The sequence below is a fragment of the Tachysurus fulvidraco genome, chromosome 22, assembly GCF_022655615.1.
Source record: "Tachysurus fulvidraco isolate hzauxx_2018 chromosome 22, HZAU_PFXX_2.0, whole genome shotgun sequence".
Taxonomy (NCBI): Eukaryota; Metazoa; Chordata; class Actinopteri; order Siluriformes; family Bagridae; genus Tachysurus; species Tachysurus fulvidraco.
The window spans coordinates 4,265,675-4,290,348 of record NC_062539.1 but is presented as its reverse complement, the minus strand read 5'-3'; the positions used below and the strand labels follow the sequence as shown (position 1 = coordinate 4,290,348).

The following is a 24,674-nucleotide window of genomic DNA, read 5'->3' as shown; positions in this document are numbered from 1 at the left end:
ACAACAGTGGCAGCACAACCTGAAAGGAGAAGGAAGAGACACAAACTGGATTCTGTAGCCCTTTCCCACATCATACAGTACCCACTGTGACAGACCTGGCAGAATCTTCTACGCTACATCGTGTGAAACAAAATTTTTGGTGCTTGAGGAACTCAAACACAGACTAATGCAAAAGCCCACCACATGGGCTTACACCATCTTACACCACCACAATCGGCCAGTTTTCATTATTAAAGAACATGAACACTTTATTAAAAGTTTATAATTATGTTCTATTGCTCTTAAACATCTGTGACATGACTTTAGTTCCTGTTCTCACTGATGCCATCACAGCTAGAAACATTCATCATTTCCTCAACAGACTCGCTTATATTTTTAATTAAATGTCTGTGTGTTGGAAAGAGACCACAAAGTTATGATGTTTTCACACCTCATTCAACCCCAGTGCAGATGAGGTTTATTTTGACATCATCATAAAACCTCATCATACATTTTACCAATGCATTTAATTCTTTAGGATTTAAGACTTGTTAATATCACAGGACATTTATTTGCTGTACACATCCTGTTAAGAAGGACATTTAAACTCTTACATTTTGTCATTTCTTTTTATTGATAAAGAGGTAGTGGGGTGTTGGTGATGCTATAAGAAAGGAATAAGAGTTACACAAATGGCTTAAATTGAGAAGCCAAACTGAGTGCCAGTCAGCTGTCCAGTTATAAATCGTCCCAGACATTGCTTAGTCGGGCTGTGACAGTATCGTCCCCAATAGAGCCAGTGTTATATTTATTACAAAGGAATCGATTCTCTAATTAAGTCTAAATTCATGTGATTTCTTCATTGTAATTAGGGGTCCAAGCACCAAGGGCGAGTAGGAACCCTGTAGTTATTCTACCTTTTCTTCTTCCTCTTCTTCTGGCTTGCTAGACTGTTTTAGTTTAACCGGAAGAACAGTATTTTATTTTATCAGGAAACAACACAAAAATTGTCAGAAAGCGCTTAAGAGTGAGACACACTTTCCTGACCGCTCTGCAAACAGTAGCCTTACTAATATGTTCTGCATCCCCGATGTTATACACAAAACTACCATTTGCACAGAAACGTAAGGCAACACAAAGCATCTGCTCGGATGTAAGAGCACGGCCATGATGGCTGATGTTTCTGATGTAAGGATGGATGAGATTATGGATGTATTTTATTGACTGTGAAGATAATTGTTGACCGCTCAAATAAAATGCATAGGGATGTGACCAAAAATCCACTCTGGGCCTCAAAATCCTGTCCCGATGTAAATGTAACTCCCTACAAATGAATAAAGCCTCTTCGTAAACAGGATCGTCCATAAAAGGACATTTAATTCCCTTAGAAACTCTCTACTGAAATGTGTGCAATGAATGATGTGTTTAAACATCGCTTCCTCTTTAAATAAAGGGAGGAGACCGAAAGAAACTCTGAGTTTACTGAAGAAAACCTGCTCCTGACCAGGTTAGGTTCACAGAGTAAGTCACTATGGTAACGGACTCTGAGTTAGTGATGTTACCGGTGACACCGAAGCTCCGAGGCGTGAGTCAAAAAAATGAACCGATTTTCATTGAAGCTTTGTATCGAAGCTGGATTCGTTCTGGTAAAATCACGTAACCGATGACGTCCGGAGCTTCGTTTCTCACACACACACCCACGTGACTGCTTCGTTATCTGATTCAAAGGTTTAAAATCGTGCGCGACACGCGGCGGCGCGCCCTCGTGTGTTGTATTGGAGTATTACATGGAATCTAATACCATATAGCGAGTCTAGGAGAGCTTATTGTTGTGAGTTGAAAAGACACACACACGCACACACACACACACACACACACACACACACACACACACACACACACACACACACACACACACACACACACACACACACACACACACACAGCTTGATCATAACAGTGCACCGAGAGTCCAGAACATGAGCAGGTTAATTACTGATTTTGTGGGTTTTTATTAATCAGGATTATTAACCTAACAAAAATTAAACCTAAAATCATTAGAAGTTTGTTATCAGACAGTAGTAAAAAGTTTCATACAGACAACACGAGCAGAATCAGAACCAAGTGCAGCGTCTTCATCTCGTTTTCAGGAACACACACACTTCACACACTCACTAATGGCTTTAAATATACACACTGAGATCATTGACTCGATGCTGAGCACTGAAAGCTGTTTCTGAAATGAAAGCTATATTAAGTGCAAACTTTGCATTTTGTCCCCACAGACTTTTAAATCTTTTATAAATGCGTGTGTCCAAATTTAAACCTGTGGTGCATTTACATACACTACAGACCAAAAGTTTGGACACCCCTTCTCATTCAAAGAGTTTTCTATATTTTCATGACTATGAAAATTGTAGATTCACATTGAAGGCATCAAAACTATGAATTAACACGTGTGGAATTATATACGTACCTAACAAAAAAGTGTGAAGCGACTGAAAATATGTCATATTCTAGGTTCTTCAAAGCAGCCACCTTTAGCTTTGATTACTGCTTTACACACTCTTGGCATTCTCTTGATGAGCTTCAAGAGGTCGTCACCTGAAATGGTCTTGAAGGAGTTCCCAGAGATGCTTAGCACTTGTTGGCCCTTTTGCCTTCACTCTGCGGTCCAGCTCACCCCAAACCATCTCGATTGGGTTCAGGTCTGGTGACTGTGGAGGCCAGGTCATCTGGCGCAGCACCCCATCACTCTCCTTCATGGTCAAATAGCCCTTACACAGCCTGGAGGTGTGTTTGGGGTCATTGTCCTGTTGAAAAGGTGGTGTGTCCAAACTTTTGGAAGGTGTGTCCAAACTTTTGGAAGGTGTGTCCAATATTTTAGTCTGTACTGTATAATAAATATTTATTTAAATAAAGATAAGACTGATATATAAGGTTTGGACAAAAGTCCTTATGTACACCATTGGTCACCATTTTTCTCAGTAAATATATTTTCTGAGACATTAAATTTTCACCAGATGTCGGTAACAAGCCAAGTAACCATACAAAATAAATTAATAAATAGATAAATAAATAATAAGTTCAAATGATTTTGGCCCATTCTTCCACATAAATAATCTTTAATTCTTGAAGGTTATTTGGGGTTCTTCTATAAACTCTGATCTTTAGACCTTTCCATAGATTTTCTATTGGATCAGGTGATATGCTGGACTGTTCTAGCATCTTTATTAAATGTTCAATTATCATTAAAACAAATGTGTTTCCTTGTCTGTGTGTTTGGGGTCAATGTCTGGTTGTGTGACACCTTTTTTATAGGGCACCAGTTGGGACTGAACCAGCTGATGTTAATGTCCACTGACAAGCAGCAGGACTGGTTTCTAATTACTAATAGATTTCAGCTGGTGTCTTGTCTTTCCAAGCTATTTGCACCTCCCTTTCTCCATCATTCCATTTTAGTACGTAATTTATTTTCTGAACTCATTTGTTTTGTTTTCTTTGTAAAGATAACTTAAGTTGTTACCAACATCTGGTGAAAATTTCTCATAAATATATTTAGTGAGAAAAATGTTGATGTGTTCAATATTTTAACCGCTGTATGTATGTGGATATAAATACTGCCTGAGGACTCTGATCATCTTCCTGTTCTATGGTTTAAAGCTATATTAAGTGCAAACTTTGCCTTTTTTTCTCTCAGGAACATCTTCTACTTCTCAAATATCATGCCCCAGCTCATACTTCTCAAATCTCATGTTGTTCCTGAAGAAGAGATGAAGATGCTGCAGTTGGTTCTGATTCTGCTCGTGCTGTCTGGCATGAAACATCATCTCACTCTTAGACAGAATTATTCTTCAGACTTTTATTATATGCTGATGGATGTTATAGTGTGTAGGTTCACTTACTGGATCATACACATACACACACACACACACACACACACACACACACACACACACACACACACACACACACACACACACACACACACACACACACACACACACACACACACACACACACACACACACACACACACACACACACACACACACACACACACGCACGCACAGAGACACACACACAGAGACACACACAGAGACACACACACACACACACACACACACACACACACACACACACACACACACACACGCACGCACAGAGACACACACACAGAGACACACACACACATACACACACACACACACACACACACACACACACATGCACACATGCACACACACAAGCACACACACACTCACAGAGACACACAGACACACACAGACACACACACACATACACACACATACACACACACACGCACGCACAGAGACACACACACACACACACACACACACACACACACACACACACACACACACACACACACACACACACACACACATGCACACACACAAGCACACACACACGCACAGAGACACACACACAGACACAGACACAGACACACACACACACACACACACACACACACACACACACACACACACACACACACACACACACACTCTAATGCTAGTGAACATTTCATTTTGATATAAGAAATATAAGTTATAATATTGAAAATAATGATGATTATTGTTGTTGTTCTTGTTGTTCTTGGTGGTTTAGGCTAAGAATAAGCCCACTTGTACTGCTGAAGACTCGATTATATACAGCACTGTGGCTACAAAGGTAAAGATGGCAATCCATTGATCCAATTCTACATATTTCTATTACTGATTTGTTGTCCTATTGTCTTCATCTGTTCTGGGTTTCATATTAGTTTCTGTATTTATACTCTGATGATGCAATGTCTCATTAAGTCTGTTTAACCCAAAAAAAAAAAAATTTCACTTCATGTTGTAACAATAAAATGCTTGGAATTAGAATTATAATAATTTAAAACAAATCTCTCTCTGTGTGTGTGTGTGTGTGTGTGTGTGTGTGTGTGTGTGTGTGTGTGTGTGTGTGTGTGTGTGTGTGTGTGTGTGTGTGTGTTGTTTAGAGTAAAAACCAGGCCACTTTTACAGATGAAGACTCCATTATATACAGCATTGTGGTTAAAAGCAAGCCAAAGGTAAAGACGGCAATCCACTGGTCCAAGTCTACATTCTTCTTCTTCTTCTTCTTCTTCTTCTTCTTCTTCTTCGTTTTCTTCTTCTTCTTCTTCTTCTTCTTCTTCTTATTATTATTATTATTATTATTATTATTATTATTATTATTACTACTATAATAAGCAGGATGTGACCAGATCAAGCAAAAGACAAATTAAATTATCTGAGCACACACACACACACACACACACACACACACACACACACACACACACACACACACACACACACACACACACACACACACACACACACACACACACACACACACACACACACACAATCACACGTTAGGTGATGGTGTTATGAATAGTTATTGTTGTTAATGTTTTTATGCTTTGCCCATAATCTCCATTATTATATGTGTCATGATCAGCACACCTGCCTCACCTCCGCACCCACAACGGAGAGAATCGTCTCCGGAGTATTAAGCGCTTCTGAACTACATCTCCCACAAACCACCACTCCTGTCATGATTACACCACAAGCTGCTTTCAATCACCTGTTTCCTATAAAGCATGAACTTGAACTCCGTTTCACTGCGAAGTCTTGATTTGCTACGGCTATCATTCTGAGCGTTGTCTGATTGTTCCTGTTTCTGGTTTTTGATCTATTTCTGTATTTTGCCTCACGATTGATTTCTGCCTGCCCTGACCTTTTGCCTGTTGTTCTGACTACGTTTTTGCCTTACCTACACTGTCGTGTTTACCGGTACTGAACTCTGCCTGTTGTTTCCGAGATCATATATTAAAGCTGCAAATGGATCCTCAGTCTTACGACTCATCATTACAGAAGACTTCGCCACCAAGCGATCCAGCAGCCGTCTCTCAGCTTGCCACCCAGCTCTCCGCTCAAGCCCAGCAGCTCGCCGGACACCACCAACAACTAACGCGACTTACCTCGCTCATCGGAGAGCTCGCTGCGGCGTTACAAGGTCTGCGAGGCTCCGCTGCGGCTCCGAACCCTCCGGCACCGGCGCCCCGCCCGCCGGCCGATCCAATCGCGACCCCAGCTGTCACCAGCCCGCGGCTCGCGTTTCCGGAAAAGTTTAACGGAGATCCTGGAAAATGCGGAGGTTTCTTAATGCAATGTCAGCTATTTGTGGCGCAACAACCGTCCCTGTATCCGACCGCCGCTAGCCGCGTAGCGTTTGTGTGCACGCTCCTCACCGGGAAAGCGCTGGAGTGGGCCACGGCGGTTTGGCAAGAGGATGGCTCCGCCTTCCCCACGTTTGAACACTTCCTCTCCCAATTCCGCGCTGTCTTCGAGCACTCCGCCACGGGTGAGAGCGCAGAGGAGCGTTTGTTGGCCGTATCTCAGGGCGACCGTCCCGCCGCTGAGTACGCGCTGACATTCCGTACGCTCGCCGCCGAGACAGGTTGGGAGGAGCGACCCCTAAAGGTGATCTACCGCAAAGGGCTGCATCCGGGTCTACAAGCCGAGCTCGCCTGCCGTGATGAAGGGAGAGATTTGACGGAGTTCATTGACCTGTCCATCCGCATTGACAATTTGATGCGGACACGTCGACCTCCTACGCACACCGCCCGACACGCGCGCGAGACACTTCGCACAGCCCGACCGGCGGACCCCGAGCCCATGCAGCTCGACGCCACGCACCTCACGCCTGAGGAGAGAGCAAGACGCTTCCGCTTCCAACTCTGCCTCTACTGCGGAGAAGCCGGTCACAGACTGGTCGCCTGCCCCAACAAGCCGCCCGGCAGACGGAACACATCGGTGAATCCTGACCCGCTCATTCCTCAATCTTCGAACTGCGCGGTAGTACAAGTACAAGTTGAAATACGGGGGAAAATGATTAATCTGTCTGCTCTAATCGACTCCGGCGCCGCGGGCAATTTCATGTCAAGGGAGTTTGCGCAAGCCTATAACGTGCCAGTGATCCCATGTGCTTTTCCTTTGGCAGTGGAGGCGGTAGACGGCAGGCCGCTCAGTGAGGGCCACATCACGCACATCTCCAGGCGTCTCCGGCTGCAGGTGGGCCCTCACCATCAAGAATACCTGCCTTTCCACATCATCCGCTCCCCGCGTCACACCCTCATCCTAGGCTTCCCCTGGCTCCAACTTCACAACCCCGTCATCTCCTGGAGAGACCTGCACATCTCAAGCTGGGGCGAAGCATGCCACCGACACCAGCCACTGCCTCCGAAAACCCCACGACCCAACACCACGCTCTCTGTATGCTCCACTTCCACCACCTCTAATCTCCCAGCGGAATACCAAGACCTTTCGGCGGCCTTCAGCAAGACTCGGGCCACCGAACTGCCACCGCACCGGCCCAGTGACTGCGCCATAGAACTTCTGCCTGGATCCACTCCACCCAGAGGGAGAATCTTCCCGCTGTCGCAACCAGAGACGGCAGCCATGAAAACCTACATCGAGGAGGAGCTCCAGAAGGGCTTCATCCGACCCTCTGTCTCCCCGGCGTCCTCCGGGTTCTTCTTCGTGAAGAAAAAAGATGGAGGCCTCCGCCCATGCATTGACTACCGGGCTCTGAACGACATGACAGTCAAGTTCCGGTATCCTCTTCCCCTCGTGCCGTCGGCTCTCGAACAGCTCCGCCAGGCCCGATACTTCACGAAATTGGACTTACGCAGCGCTTACAACCTCATCCGGATCAGAGAGGGGGATGAATGGAAGACCGCCTTTTCGACCCAATCAGGCCATTATGAATATTTAGTCATGCCGTTCGGCCTTTCGAACAGTCCCGCGGTGTTCCAGTCATTCATTAATGACGTGTTCCGCGACATGCTGGACCGCTGGGTGGTCGTATACATCGATGACATCCTTATATATTCAGAGACCATGGAGGAACACACCCAGCACGTGCGGGCAGTCCTTAAACGTCTTATCCAACACCGTCTGTACGCCAAGGCCGAAAAATGCGAATTCCACCAGACCTCCACGACCTTCCTAGGCTACGTCATCTCAGCCGAGGGGGTCGCCATGGACGACTCCAAGGTGCGCGCAGTACTACAGTGGCCCCGACCACAGAGCCTGAAGGAGTTACAGCGCTTCCTGGGGTTCGCTAATTTCTATCGCCGCTTCATCCGTGGTTTCAGCACGATTGCGGCCCCGCTCACCTCGATGACCAAAAAGCATCCACTCGGCTTACCTGGTCCCTTGAAGCTATAACGGCATTCCGGCGCTTGAAAGCGAGCTTCACCTCAGCCCCCATTCTCCACCACCCGGATCCAGACCGGCCGTTCATAGTAGAGGTGGACGCCTCTAATACGGGGGTGGGGGCCATACTGTCTCAACGCCAGGGCCCGGCCAACAAGATGTTCCCGTGTGCATACTTCTCTCGCAAGCTATCTCCGACGGAACGCAACTACGACGTGGGGGACCGAGAGCTGCTAGCCATGAAGGTAGCATTCGAGGAGTGGCGGCACTGGCTAGAGGGCGCGGTACACCCGTTCACCGTGCTCACCGATCACCGGAACTTGGAATACCTCCGCGCCGCCAAACGCCTGAATCCCCGTCAATCGAGGTGGGCCATGTTCTTCACGAGGTTCAGATTCACGGTGACCTACAGGCCGGGGACCAAGAATATCAAGGCCGATGCCCTGTCCCGCATGTTCCGTGAACCCGGCCCGGACACAAGCCCTGAACCCATCATCTCCGAAGCCCACATCCTCGCGCCCATCCAGTGGGACATCATGACGGAAATAACCCAGGCCAACGCCCACACACCACCACCTGCCAATTGCCCTCCATCCCGGACCTATGTGCCCGAGAACTGGCGCACGAACCTCCTGGAGCTCCTACACTCCAACCCCAGCGCCGGCCATCCCGGCATCACAGGCACCCTACACCTGGCTCAGAACCAGTTTTGGTGGCCGACTCTAGCCACAGACGTGCGCGAATTCGTCCGAGCCTGTACAATCTGCAATACCTCTAAGCCCTCTCATCAGCTCCCCGCGGGCTTACTGCTTCCTCTGCCCACGCCTCAACGCCCCTGGTCCCACATTGCGATTGACTTTGTCACCGACCTTCCCCGTTCCAACAACCACACGGTTATCCTCACCGTGATCGATCGATTCTCCAAAGCCTGCCGTCTGATCCCCATGCCGAAACTTCCCACAGCCTTCGAGACCGCGGAGGCATTGTGCAACTTTGTCTTCCGGTACTATGGCCTGCCTGAGGATATCGTGTCCGACCGCGGTCCCCAGTTCACCTCACGAGTCTGGGCGGCATTCTTCAAACAGCTCAACGTGAACATCTGCCTCACCTCGGGGTACCACCCGCAAGCCAACGGACAGACGGAACGGTTGAACCAAGATCTCGTCCGGTTCCTACGCTCCTACTGCCACGATAACCAGACCGACTGGAGCACATACTTGATATGGGCTGAGTATGCTCAGAATTCTCTCCTCAAACCCGCCACGGGTCTAACCCCATTCCAGTGCGTCCTGGGATTTCAACCTCCTTTGTTCCCCTGGTCCGACACACCCTCGGACCTACCGGCCGTTGACGAGTGGTTTCGTCGCAGTGGGGACACATGGAGCGCGGCGCACCGGCAGCTACGGCGAGCCATTCGCAGGCAAAAGACACAGGCCGACAGACGCCGCCGTGAGCACCCCGACTACCAACCCGGACAGTGGGTCTGGCTGTCCACCCGTGACCTCCGCCTCCGTCTGCCCTGTCGTAAGCTCAGCCCACGGTTTGTGGGCCCATTCCGCATCATCAGACGGATTAATCCAGTCTCCTACCGCCTGGCACTACCCCCGTCATACCGCGTATCTCCCACCTTTCACGCCTCACTTCTGAAACCCGCGGAGAGACCACCGAGAGACCCAGAAACCTCCGCCGAACCACCAGCACCCCTCTTGGTCGACGAGGGAGAGGCATACCAGGTCCACGAATTGCTGGACTCCAGGCGCCGACGGGGCCGCCTGGAATACCTAGCCGACTGGGTGGGGTACGGCCCGGAAGAACGCTCCTGGGTCAAGGCAGGGGACATCCTGGACCCTTCACTCACCACTGACTTCCACCTACGCCACCCAGACAGGCCCGCTCCCCGGTCTCGTGGTAGACCTCGACGTCGCACACGTCCTCGCGTCAGGAGCCGCTCGCAGGGGGGGGGCTCTGTCATGATCAGCACACCTGCCTCACCTCCGCACCCACAACGGAGAGAATCGTCTCCGGAGTATTAAGCGCTTCTGAACTACATCTCCCACAAACCACCACTCCTGTCATGATTACACCACAAGCTGCTTTCAATCACCTGTTTCCTATAAAGCATGAACTTGAACTCCGTTTCACTGCGAAGTCTTGATTTGCTACGGCTATCATTCTGAGCGTTGTCTGATTGTTCCTGTTTCTGGTTTTTGATCTATTTCTGTATTTTGCCTCACGACTGATTTCTGCCTGCCCTGACCTTTTGCCTGTTGTTCTGACTACGTTTTTGCCTTACCTACACTGTCGTGTTTACCGGTACTGAACTCTGCCTGTTGTTTCCGAGATCATATATTAAAGCTGCAAATGGATCCTCAATCTTACGACTCATCATTACAATATGGGTCAAAGCACCAAAGTGACATTTTGAGGTCAAAACTATTTTTCTGATGATTTTTCAATCAATCCAAACTGCAAGCCAGACTATTAAGTCTCCCAACTTCAACATTTGCAAAAAGATGTATAAGAACTTTGTGAACAAGTTCTAGAATATTTTTCCCTGTATTTTGACTAAAACTCATTAGTAATCAAAACACACTGAGATGTATCATTGATCTAATCTAAAAACACACATACATATGCGCACACACACGTGTGTGCAGACACAGACACGCACACACATACTCAAACACACACACATACTAAAAAACACACACACATACACACACAGACACACAGACACACAGACACACAGACACACACACACACACACACACACACACACACACACACACACACACACACACATGCATGCACACATACAGGCTGGATGACGGTGTTGTGGATTATTATTGTTAATATTTCTATGCTTTGCCCATAATCTCCATTATTATATGGGTCAAATCACCAAAGTGGCATTTTGAGGTCAAAACTATTTTTTCTGATGATTTTTTTTGTAATTACAACCAATCAAAACTGCAAGCTAGACTGTTAAGTTTGCCTTTTTCAATTGTGACTTAATTTGGAAAACAAAATGTACAAAAAATTTTGTGAACAAGATCTAGAATTTATTTTCCTTTATTTTGACGAAAAACTCATTAATAATCAAAACACACAGAACTCTGACCCCTGGTGTGTTTTCTGTTTCAGAGAGCCAGAGATGTTCTGTATCATAGACAACTGAAGGATGTGATCTTGGTAACATCAAGAATATAAGAAGCTGGAATATTGGACTATCTATCTATCTATCTATCTATCTATCTATCTATCTATCTATCTATCTATCTATCTAGTCATACACAATGTCTTATCTTGGTCAGTGGAACTTTTCTGTAAAAAATCATAACTGCATTCATTCATCTATTAACATTGTGTGAAGGAATATTACATTTGGTTGTTGATTACAATAAAGTTTATTACAAAAAAGTTTCCCTTTCTCTGACTTGTTAAGTGACTGTATGATAAATGTCAGGCCACTCAGGTGCTTGTTCAGTCCCTTGATATATGTCGACACTGGACTACTGCACCTCGCTCCTGGCAGGTCTGCCTCTGAGCACCATTCCACCTCTACAACTGATCCTGAATTCAGCTGCAGGACTTGTTTAAAACCTTCCTATGTTCCCCCAAAACACCACATTGTTATATTTTCCCCCTACTGACTTCCATACATCAAATATAAAACATTGAGGCTTGCACACAGAGCCAAAAACAGACCAGTAGCCTCTATCACACCCCTCACTACACCTCGCTCCACTGATCCCACCGTCTCTTCTCTGTTTTGCCTCCTCATTAAACTTCCCCTAGATGTCTGAACTGCTGTGTCACTTGGGGAGGAATTTAAACTAGCACTTTAAACCTTAAAAAATAAAACTTGCCGTCTGTCTGTTTTTCCTGCTTTATTACTTTTATAAATAACCAAACAAAAACTGTATAGTTTTGTGTGAATAAAACAATCAAATTAATAAATCAATCAAAACTTGCTATGAACAGAGGTTTAATATTATAAATAATATGGACTGCAGGTTTAAGTCTCTGTGATGTGTGATTGTATGAAACCTGATGAACTTCCTGGTAGCGTCTGGGTTTAATAATTTTAAAGAAAATAGAGAAAAAGAGCTCCAATGTCAGTGAAAAACTGATCACATTCTGAGGTTTTGCTCTAAGTGCAGTAGAGTGTGGCAATTTTTAAGAGCTCTTTTTACAGTTATAACCTGGTTGTTAAACCATATAACCTATAATGCATTTCAGAAACTGTGATCCAGAGACATCAGTCACTTAACAAGTGCAAATGATTCCCTGTGATGGTGCAGGGTCTCTGTGTAAAAATGTGATCATGTGACCAGTCTGCGCTTATAGAAGGTTTAAAGTGGACGAGTAATTATTTATAATCTTAATGTTTAGTGTCAATAGCTGGCAAAGTTTCTTTATGAGTCTGTTTTTTCTTGCAATTATTACCTGTGACTTGTTCAACACTGACTTTAATTTAAAAATGTACCTCAATTAATACATTCTTTTATTTGTGCCTTTTTTAGAGGGTGTAACAGTATGAGATGAAAAAAAGAAAAAACAGGAAGTCAGCTAGTACAAATTAACATCAGCCACAAGTAGGAAGTGTATTTGTTATACAAGTCTCTTAGAGAAACATGAGCTTTTACTCACTATGTGGTTCTGTAACTCTCCTTGGGTTTTTCCTCTGTATATCAGGTAAGACTAAAACTCTATCATTCTCATATACTGTCTGGGTATCCTTCATTTTCTAAAGGGTTAAAGAAGCTCTTGTTGTTTATTTCCTTTCATGGAGCAGTGGCTGTTAACAGCTTTCATCACTGGTAGATTAAATGTACCTCAGTAGTGACACAGTGATTCCTGAATGTTCTGATCGTCCTGATTCAGTATCTGAGTAACGCTAATACTGCTTCCTAATGTGGCTTGCTTGCAGAGGTAGAGAGCATGAGGACACTGAAACATGTAGCTGTAAAAAGAGGAGGATCTGTCACTATTCCATGTATTCATGAAGAGAAGTACAAAGCAAACAATAAATTCTGGTGCAAAGGGTACTATTGGTCTACCTGCAGTATCGTAGCCTATGCAAACTCACGTGGAAATCCATCAGTCATTGATCATCCAGAGCAGAATTTGTTCACGGTGGAACTGAACTCTGTCTCTGTGTCTGGAACGGGTTGGTGTGCTGCAGAAATTGGGGATAAATGGCAGCTGGATGATCGTGATTATTTGTACCTGACGGTTAGTCAAGGTAAGAAACCAAAATGAGTCAGAATTATAATTGATATGAATTCCCTTACACCACTCATTTACTGCCTATTTATTCAGATCTGTCAGTGAGCGAGAGCAGAGTGAGAGGTGAGGAAGGAGGCAGCGTCACAGTCCAGTGTCTCTACAGTGCTGCGTATCAGAATAAACAGAAGCAGTGGTGCAGATTTAAAGATGGACAATGCAACACAGTGAGGACTGAAACATCCCAGAATTCAGCAGTGTACATCAGTGATGATGGGAGAAGATCCTTCAGTGTGAAGATGAGCAGACTGAAGAAGAGTGATGCTGGATGGTACTGGTGCAGTGCAGGAGATCTGCAGGTTCCTGTTCACATCAGTGTCAGTGATCCACCTCCAGGTATTATCACAAACACTGATCAACTTTAACAAATGATGAGAGAGAAATCACACTGATTATTTCCTTTGTTTTGACAACAGTCACTACATTAAATACTACAACAGTGAATACAACAGTGAATACAACAGTGAATACAACAGTGACTACAACCGCTCATCAAGACAATACGTACACGTAAGTAGGAAAGCTTCATGTTATTTAGGCATGGTGTTTTCATCTGTAGTTTTACTTGTTTTTTATTCATTAACCATTTCAAAGATGGAAGTGATGTGAAAAATAAACCTCATAAAAAATTAGATATCACTATAAATCTGTCTGAGAGGTAATCACCATGAGCTAATGTATATGAATGAAGGAAAAATATTTCAAGTGACCAAACTTACTTTATTTTTCTATGTTGTAAACAGATCTGACTCAAAGCACAATTCAGGTAACATCAGATTTACATATTTGGAAGAAAATTAGTGTATCAGTTAATCTTAACACATGTTACTAATCTGAGTTATTTTTCGCCCGCAGTGTTTGTGACATCAGTTTCCAGCCGTAATGAAACCACGTTAGTACAAACACATCATTATTCTCTCTCACAGAAAATGTTGAACACATTAGACCATGATGTTTTTCTCTGCAGTTTTAGAGACATGTACATTTGTTGCTTTGTTCAAAGACAAACATGTGAACATTACATGATAATTTCTTGCTTGTTGAAACTTTCTCATGTCACATGATCTTATGTAAATACACATGAAATCAATGAGTACCAGATTTAGGAAAGAAAATTTTCTACTAATATCATTTTATATTTTATGACAATTTACACCACAGATATAAAGTAATAAAATAACTACATGTACTCTTGGTACAGGACTTTATTGAAGTAGAACATTTAAATTATTTGTAAATGCTGTAATAGTTTGATACTTTCCACTTCTCCCTAACTAGAGAACATGCCAAAAGGATATTTAACTACTGATGATGAAGAATTATTATTAATGCATGATGATTAATGATGAACTGATTTAATGAATATTTTCACTGCAGTTGATTCAGCCAGTCTGTGCTAAATAATGCTTCAAATGTTTGTCAGTAGTTTGGTTTGGACCCTGAACCATTGGTACCTGGTGGCCCTTCTTCTGCCACTGGTGATACTGGTCATCATCATCTGTATGCTCAGAAAGAAATGTGGTAAGTGTCCCTGGTGTGTCTGTAGTTTTGAATTAGTTCTCATTCTTCTATTATTTCAAATGCGCAGGTCTGAGATCCATTCACTGGAGGTTCATTAACAAGAAATTCAACACAATCAAATATAATACAGTGTTCATACAACCAGAGGACAGATTCAAAGATTTGACAGTCAGATAAATCAGTCAGGAGTCAAACACAGTGCACCTAGAATCTGTGGGCAAATAGAAAACAGGAGAACAGAGGGGAAGAAAGTCACATACACTGATTGTAAACTCACCAGTTATTACAGTCTGAGCCTTTACACTGTATTTGTCTGTAATGTCATAAATATCACTTGTCTTTTTCCTCTGGAGATAATGTTGATGGCTGGTTATGAGCTTTCTGAACCCTGTAGTCCCACGATTCTTACATGGTCATGACAGGGCGCAGGGTTTTTTGTTTGTTTGTTTTTTTTTGTCTATCTTCATTAATGGTTTTCTTTATTGATAATAAAGTTAATACACTCAAAGCAACCATAAACAAACAAATGAGCCATTAAATCACTTAAAGTAAAACATCATTTAGGGCACTGGAAAGAAAAATAGCTAGAAAATGACAATTTAATGTCAGGAAAATATTTACAACAGAACAATCTTAATAACCTTCACATAGAGAGGCAGTAGTGTATGTAGTGGGCATAACAACATCAGTGTCTAAATGTGTGACATGGACCACAAACAAACACCAAAAACCCCGACAAAACCCAGACCCATGTGTGTTTTAACTCAACATAAAGTGAAACACGACTGCACTTTTATTTCTTCTATTTTGGAACTTCATGCTGTTTGATTTTATTGATTTAGAACTTGATATTTCAATAAATTAGACCTTGTAAACTTGGAGTATTTTATCACAATTTCGTGAGGTGATGGAGGATAGATGGGGTTTGAAAATCAACCAAAGTTAGCAGAAAAAGTTTGAGCTCCACAGATGTACACAGAACATGAGTGTAAAGATTAGGAAGAATTTAAATGTAAATATAGGTGAGGTGATGGTGCCCTCTAGTGGCACAAATGTATGATAATAATAATGTGAAGTGACATACGCCTAAGTACGGTGACCCATACTCAGAATTCGTTACCTGCATTTAACCCATCCAAAGTGCACACACACAGTAGTGAACACACACACCGTGAACACACACCCGGAGCAGTGGGCAGCCATTTATGCTGCGGCGCCCGGGGAGCAGTTGGGGGGGATTCGGTGCCTTGCTCAAGGGGACCTCAGTCGTGGCCGGCCCGAGAATTATTATTATTATTATTATTATTATTATTATTATTATTATTATTATTATTATTATTATTATTATTATTATTAATAATAATAATAATAATAATAATAATAATAATAATAATAATAATAATAATAATAATAATTCATTTATTTATTGTTTTAATTGAATACAATTCAATAAATATTGAATTCAGTTGACTATGTGTAAATTTTTAGTTATTTATTTGTTTGTTTGTTTGTTTGTTTTTGTATTTTCTTTTATTAATTCTCTATTCCAGAGTTAGAGAATCAAACCAGGATCAGAGAGAGGAGCAATGACACCACTGTTCCCACAGTTAGTACTGTGTCTTATGTCTTATTTCAGTGCCTTTAGTACCTTTTAGCACTTTTAATGAACATCATCACCACAATTTCTCATCAGTGCTGTTACTTAACAGTAAATAAAATCTTTTCAGACTGAGAGATCCTACAACTGTTTACAGGAAAGAAGAAATTAAAGCATTCACATTTGTTAAAACTCTGGCCACAGACATACCCCAGAGGGATGGCAGTTTTAACATTTTACATATGTTTGCATTTTTTTTAAATAAAGATAAAATTAAAAATAATAAATAAATAAAATGTCATTTTGATTAAGTGAATTCAGATTACAGTTACATTAATGTTAATAATAGATTTAATAAACTGTATTAATAATAATACATTATAAAAAGAATAGAATGTGTGTGTGTGTGTGTGTGTGTGTGTGTGTGTGTGTGTGTGTGTGTGTGTGTGTGTGTGTGTGTGTGTGTGTGTGTGTGTGTGTGTGTGTGTGTGTGTGTGTGTGTGTGAAACAGCCAAACACTGATGAAGACTCCATTGTATACAGCACAGTTACTGTTTCTAAGCCAAAGGTAAGATCAATACGTTGGTACAATTCTGCATTTAAATGAAAATAATGATGATTATTGTTGTTGTTCTTGTTGTTCTTGGTGGTTTAGGCTAAAAATAAGCCCACTTGTACTGCTGAAGACTCGATTATATACAGCACTGTGGCTACAAAGGTAAAGATGGCAATCCATTGATCCAATTCTACATATTTCTATTACTGATTTGTTATCCTATTTTCTTCATCTGTTCTCTGTTTCATATTATTTTCTGTATTTATACTCTGATGATGCAATGTCTCATAAAGTCTGTTTAAATTTACAAAGCACTCATGTGATTTTTTTTGTCCTAACCAAGAATCTCTGAATTTCACTTCATGTCATAAAAATAAAATACTTGTGAAATTATAATTATATTAATTTAAAACAAATCTCTTTCTCTCTCTCTCTCTCTCTCTCTCTCTCTCTCTCTCTCTCTCTCTCTCTCTCTCTCTCTCTCTCTCTCTCTCTCTCTCTCTCTATCTCTCTCTGTGTGTGTGTGTGTGTGTGTGTGTGTGTGTGTGTGTGTGTGTGTGTGTGTGTGTGTGTGTGTGTGGTTTAGAGTAAAAAACAGGTCACTTTTACAGATGAAGACGCCATTATATACAGCACTGTGGCTAAACGCAAGCCAAAGGTAAAGATGGCAATCCACTGGTCCAAATCTACATCAATTTCCTTATTATTATTATTATTATTATTATTATTATTATTATTATTATTATTATTATTATTATTATAAACAGGATGTGACCTACAGCTCTGTAAACACTACTTCTAAAATGAGTAAATTCTGTTAAATGGAGTCTGTTCCAGTTCAGTCCAAGCTACAGATCTATGTGTATAAACTGATAATAAACACTTTACTCACTAATCTGCCAGGGACTTTATTCATATCCTGTTCTAGGTTTCTCCAAATGATGTCACTAATGAGACCCTCTACAGCTATGAGGTTTACCAGTAAGAGGTTTGTGATTAAAAATGTATACATAACCCACTCAAATATGTAAAGTAAAATTACAAACTTTTCACACAGCAATTGTATTTATTCCCTTTAGAGGATGACTTACTGTCCACTGGCTGTGGGGCCTCAGGGATCTCTACTAATCACTCTGGTCAGTGATGCTCATCTGTCTCTACTGTCTCAGACATCAGCTGGTGCCTGAAGTGTAGAAGCTAAATATTTTGTTATATAAATATGTAAATAAATAACAAAAAGTAAACATAAAAATAAATAAACTATAAGATGTAAGCAAAAATGTATTTTGGATGATTTATAACCAAAGACACTACCAGTACAGTAAACCATGTACTTCAGTACTGTAAAGCAGAGGGATGATTCAAATTAGAAGATGAACAAATTAAGGAAACACACACACACACACACACACACACACACACACACACACACACACACACACACACACACACACACACACACACACACACACACAAAAGCACACACAAAAAATGTTTTAAATTATTAGAATTATATGGTGATGGTGTTATGAACAGTTATTGTTGTTAAAATTTCTATGCTTTGCCCATAATCTCCATTATTACAGTATTGGTCAAAGCACCAAAGTGGCATTTTGAGGTCAAAACTATTTTTTCTGATGATTTTTCAATCAATCCAAACTGCAAGCCAGACTATTAAATTTCCCATCTTCAATTTCAACATTTGCAAAAAGATGTATAAGAATTTTGTGAACAAGATCTAAAATATTTTCCCTGTATTTTGACTAAAAACTCATTAGTAATCAAAACACATTGAGATTTAATTTATAAAACTGAAATAAAACAATAACAACAGAACATGGCAGCCACAGGCCTAATGCACTCAGACAACTGTAATGTAAAGAGTTTAGTTACACTGATGGAGCAGAGTTACAGCCTAATAGCTGTCTGTATTTGCAGAGGGAAAGAAAAAAAATACAAACAAGAAACATAAAAACATTAAACTTTGCATACTGTATCATTGATCTAATTCATCTCTCGTCTCTTTATTGTTCTGTGTAACCTGGTGAGCTGTAATACACACTGTGATTGACCCCTGGTGTGTTTTCTGTTTCAGAGAGCCAGAGATGTTCTGTATCACAGACAACTGAAGGACGTGATCTTGGTGACAACGAGAATATAAGAAGCAGGAATGTTGGATCTACTCTATCTATCTATCTATCTATCTATCTATCTACCTATCTATCTATCTATCTATCTATCTATCTATCTCTCTATCTATCTATCTATCTATCTATCTATCTATCTATCTATCTATCTATCTATCTATAAAAAAAATGATTATCTTGGTCAGTGGACCTTTTCTGTAAAAAATCATAACTGCATGCATTCATCTATTAACATTGTGTGAAGGAATATTACATTTGGTTGTTGATTACAATAAAGTTTAGTACAAAAAAGTTTCCCTTTCTCTGAATTGTTAATTGTCTCTATGATAAATGTCAGGCCACTCATGTGTTTGTTCAGTCCCTTGATATATGTCGACACTGGACTACTGCACCTCGCTCCTGGCAGGTCTGCCTCTGATCACAATTCCACCTCTACAACTGATCCTGAATGTAGCTGCAGGACTTGTTTAAAACCTTCCTATGTTCTCCTAAACCACCCTATTGTTATATTTCTCCCCCTACTGGAGCCACACACTTCAGATATAGAACACTGAGGCATGTCTACAAAGCCAAAATCAGACTTGCAGCCTCAAAAATCAAAGTACTTACAGTAACAAACCACTCACTGCACCACACTTCCTCTTATCTTCTAGCACTGCACCACTGATCACACCAAGATTCACATTAAGTTTTTTCTCTGTTCACAATTAGTTCATAATTCTTCCCCAATTCTATATATTGAAGTACATATTATTAAAAAGAAGACATGATTGGAGCAATGATGCCTTTGTGGGCACAATGAAGCAGGCCATAAAAAAACTGGTCCTTCCAGGTTGGACATCATACAGCAACATGTTTTATAACCATATAAGAGGGAGACTGTGGTGCAAAACTTAGCTTAAAGTAACATGAATTAATAAAACTAGAAAAGATTTATTAAGAATAGTATACCATGTGTCTGCACTTCAAGGCATGCAATGAAGTCTGTCTCAGTTATAACAGCTATAAAAATGTGTTCCTTTGTCAGCCTTCTTCTCTTCACACTGATTTTAGAGCACACAGTGTGATGAGCAGGAAGAGGAACTGCTTGAGCCGCTACAGACGCAGGTATTATTACAAACAGTGATCAACTTCAAATGATGAGTGAGAAATCACACTGATTATTTCCTTTGTTTTGACAACAGTCACAACTAGAAAGACTACAGCAGAGTCTACAGCAGTGTCTACAACAGTGACTACAACCACTAACCAAGACAATACGTACACGTCACTAGGAAAGCAAGTATTTATAGCTTTATAGCTTATTTATAAGTCTGTATATTTATTTTGATGGCAGCAGATGCGGGCCAGTACACAGTGTTGGTTCTACTGGATCTAACCTCAGCGTTTGATACAGTTGACCATAAAATTTTGCTAAATTGTTTGCAAAATGTTATTGGTTTATCTGGGTCTGTACTAAAGTGGTTTTCTTCTTATCTTACTGATAGAACTTTTTCTGTGGTGATAAATCAGATCATGTCTGACACTGTGCCTCTCTCATGTGGAGTACCACAGGGATCAGTATTAGGTCCTTTGCTGTTTTTACTGTATATGACACCTCTTGCTCAGAAAATTCAGTGTTTTAAGCATGTGTCCTATCACTTATATGCTGATGATATTCAGTTATACTGTTCTTTCAAGGAGTCTGAGTTTCACTTGCTGTCTAGCTTGTTAGAGTGTCTGTCCTGTATTAAGGAGTGGTTGGGCAGTAACTACCTTCAACTAAATCCGAAAAAGACGGAAACTTTGATCATTGCCCCAGATAAGAAAATTCCACAGATCAGACAACATCTTGGTTCTTTGGGCTCTTCTGTTCAGTCAAGCCTCAGGAACCTTGGTGTTGTATTTGATAAATCCATGTCTTTAGGTCAACATTCAGGACAGTTGGTTAAAAGCTGTTTTTATCACTTACGGAATGTTTCTAAAATGAGGAAAATGTTGTCCAATGCAGATCTAGAGATGATTATACATGCTTTTATCTCTTCACGTTTGGACTATTGTAATTCACTTTTTACCTGTCTTAACAAACGTGTTTTAAATCGTCTTCAGATTGTTCAGAATTCAGCAGCGAGGCTTTTAACTGGAACCAGCAGAAGATCTCGCATCACACCAGTTTTATACTCTCTTCACTGGTTACCAATCAAATATAGAATTGATTTTAAAATTTTGGTCCTCACTTATAGAGCCCTTCATGGGAAGGCTCCTGGGTACATCACTGACCGGTTGACCCCTTATGGCTCTTCGAGAGCATTGAGGTCATCAGGTCAAAATCTGCTTGTGGTCCCTAAAACCCATTTTAAAACTCGGGGGGATCTTTCTTTTCAGTCTGTGGCCCCCAGATTGTGGAACGCGTTGCCCCTGTCTCTGCGTGTGGCTGATTCTGCTGATTCCTTTAAAAAGCAACTGAAGACACTCTTATTTAGACAAGCTTTTAGCTGATTGGGCTTTTATGGTTTCATCCCTGTTGTAGTGTCATCATTGTTTTATAATTGTAGTTTTATCATCTCTATAAATTTCTCTTTTTACTTTGTAAGATTGTTTTATTGTACTTTTAAGTTTTATTGTTATATTTTGTAAAGCACTTTGTGATTCTATCTGTGAAAGGTGCTATATAAATAAACCTTACTTACTTACTTACTTACTTACTTACTTACTTACTTACTTACTTACTTACTTACTTATACAGGAGAGACAGTGCAAAGGAGGGTAAAATCAAAAGACACATGGAGCACAAAGACATTTCCATGTCCTGCACCTGTGACTGCCTACAATCAACACATGGGGGGTGTTGACCTTTCTGATCAGCTGGTACAGTACTACACTGCACAGCACAAGACAATAAAGTGGTACAGAAAGATCTTGTTACACTTCTTGGACATTGCTGCCACCAATGCCTTCATTATGCACAAGGAGCTATATGGTAACATGACCCACAAACAGTTCATGGAACAGCTAGTTGTAGAGCTCTGTGGCATAACAGATAAAGCAGAACCAAAACAGACCAGGAGTAAACATGTGCCAGTTCCGGTATCTCGGCCGACCTCTGATGTAAGAAATACTGCCACTGTTGGTCACCGGAAATGTGTGCGCTGCAAGACAGTGCATGGTAAAAGACAGGACACACCTTGGAAATGCAAAACATGTAATGTTCCCTTGTGTGTTCAGTTAAATAGGAACTGTTTTGAACAATGGCATGACAACATTTTAAAATTTTATATTTATATAAGTATTTAATTTATGTGTGAAACCAAACTGTACATTTACAGCTGACATTTTGAATCATTGCATACAATAAAGCTTCTTGACTCTTGACTCTATTGTATTGTTCATGAACAGGTAACTACTGTATTACACATGATACTTTCCACAGGCCTAATGCACCCAGACAACTGTAATGTACAGAGTTTAATTACATGGTCACTGATGGAGCAGAGTTACAGCCTAATAGCTGTCTGTATTTGGGGAGGGAAAGAAAACAATCCAACAAAAAACATAAAAACCTTAAACTTTGCATAGTGTATCATTGATCTAATCCAAAAGCAGACCTATAATGATGACTGGGATACTTCTAGAAAAGGGCTGACATAAACCAGTCAAATGTCATCAGTCATTTCACATTGTTTGATATGATCACAATGACTTGTAGCAAGTGGATGTCTCGTCTCTTTATTGTTCTGTGTAACCTGGTGAGCTGTAATACACACTGTGATTGACCCCTAGTATGTTTTCTGTATCAGAGAGCCAGAGATGTTCTGTATCGCAGACAACTGAAGGACGTCAGCCAGGCTGCCACTGCTGGGCCCTTGCTCTAGGGGCCCTGTATCATAGCTTCTCCTGCACTCTGACATCCATCCATCCATCCATCCATCCATCCATCCATCCAAAAAAGCATAAGTGCATGCATTCATCTATTAACATTGTGTGAAGGAATATTACATTTGGTTGTTGATTACAATAAAGTTTATTACAAAAAAGTTTCCCTTTCTCTGACTTGTTAAATGTCTCTATGATAAATGTCAGGCCACTCAGGTGCTTGTTCAGTCCCTTGATATATGTCGACACTGGACTACTGCACCTCGCTCCTGGCAGGTCTGCCTCTGAGCACCATTCCTCCTCTACATCTGATCCTGAATGCAGCTGCAGGACTTGTTTAAAACCTTCCTATGTTCTCTTAAACCACCCCATTGCTATGATTTCTTTGTGGGCACAATGAGGAAGGCCGTAAAAAAAAAAACCTGGTCCTTCCAGGTTCCTCATATATGACTAGAAATACTGACAAAGACACAGACATATCGAGTCCTGTGAGTTCAACAGTGTTTCATTTTAAAGAGAAATTCACAGAGCATTTCACAGGGCTGGACGTCTCACAGCAAAATGTTTTATAACCATATAAGAGAAATTCAGAAACTATTTATGAACAATGTAATAAACATATGATCTTATCGATGACTGACACTGTGGTGCAAAACTTAGCTTAAAGTAACATGAATTAATAAAACTAGAAAAGATTTATTAAGAATAGTATACCATGTGTCTGCACTGCAAGGCATGCAATGAAGTCTGTCTCAGTTATAACAGCTATAAAAATGTATTTTTTTGTCAGCCTTCTTCTCTTCACACTGCTTTTAGAGCACAAAGTGTGATGAGCAGGAAGAGGAACTGCTTGAGCCGCTACAGACACAGTACCAACTTCACATAGAAGCAGGACGTAAGAATCCCTCACATCTGATTCAACATCAGAACAAATCAACATGAGCTGCTTTTTAATTTTTATTCTCATCATTTCCAGTAAGTTAATTTCTCATGTAGTCTTGCAAATGCAATTTAACATATTATCAAGTATTGATATTTTATTGTCTCTGAGTAATTGCAGTGTTTTTCTGTTCTGTATGCAGTTGATGCTGTTCAGTCACAGAGGTACTTTAGTCTTAAACTTGGATCATCTGTCACCATCCCGTGGCATTATAATAGGGAATATATACAAAATAAGAAATACTGGTGCTCTGGTAGATAGTTTGTAACTTGCATTATTCAGGCCTATACCATATCATGGAAATTGGAAAGATAGAGTTACTGATTACCGAGCTGAGAGTTTCTTTACTGTGACTCTTTATAATCTCCAGACAACAGACACTGGATGGTACTGGTGTGGTGTAGAGATAGACGGATCATCAGATGGTAGTGAAGGTCTTTACATCACAGTGAAATCAGGCATTAAACTGCTATCTGGAAATAATTATTGATTTTATCAGTAATATTATGTTTCTATTCTAAATGAATCATACATAATT

General features: G+C 41.3%; 1 protein-coding gene across 1 annotated transcript in view; it reads left to right on the top strand.

The window, feature by feature from the left end:
- Positions 1–12,597: 12,597 nt before the first annotated feature.
- The window catches only part of LOC113661201, a 32,376-nt gene continuing 20,299 nt past the window's right edge, over positions 12,598–24,674 (top strand). The window contains exons 1-14 of the mRNA XM_047806754.1: positions 12,598–12,932; positions 13,168–13,482; positions 13,560–13,859; positions 13,940–14,033; positions 14,267–14,289; positions 14,379–14,415; positions 14,947–15,044; positions 16,595–16,650; positions 17,153–17,209; positions 17,297–17,359; positions 19,293–19,340; positions 20,398–20,451; positions 22,189–22,431; positions 24,013–24,091. Of these exons, the coding sequence (XP_047662710.1) occupies positions 12,872–12,932; positions 13,168–13,482; positions 13,560–13,859; positions 13,940–14,033; positions 14,267–14,289; positions 14,379–14,415; positions 14,947–15,044; positions 16,595–16,650; positions 17,153–17,209; positions 17,297–17,359; positions 19,293–19,340; positions 20,398–20,451; positions 22,189–22,431; positions 24,013–24,091 (1,528 nt within the window). The 5' untranslated portion in view covers positions 12,598–12,871. The remainder of the gene's footprint in view (positions 12,933–13,167; positions 13,483–13,559; positions 13,860–13,939; positions 14,034–14,266; positions 14,290–14,378; positions 14,416–14,946; positions 15,045–16,594; positions 16,651–17,152; positions 17,210–17,296; positions 17,360–19,292; positions 19,341–20,397; positions 20,452–22,188; positions 22,432–24,012; positions 24,092–24,674) is intronic.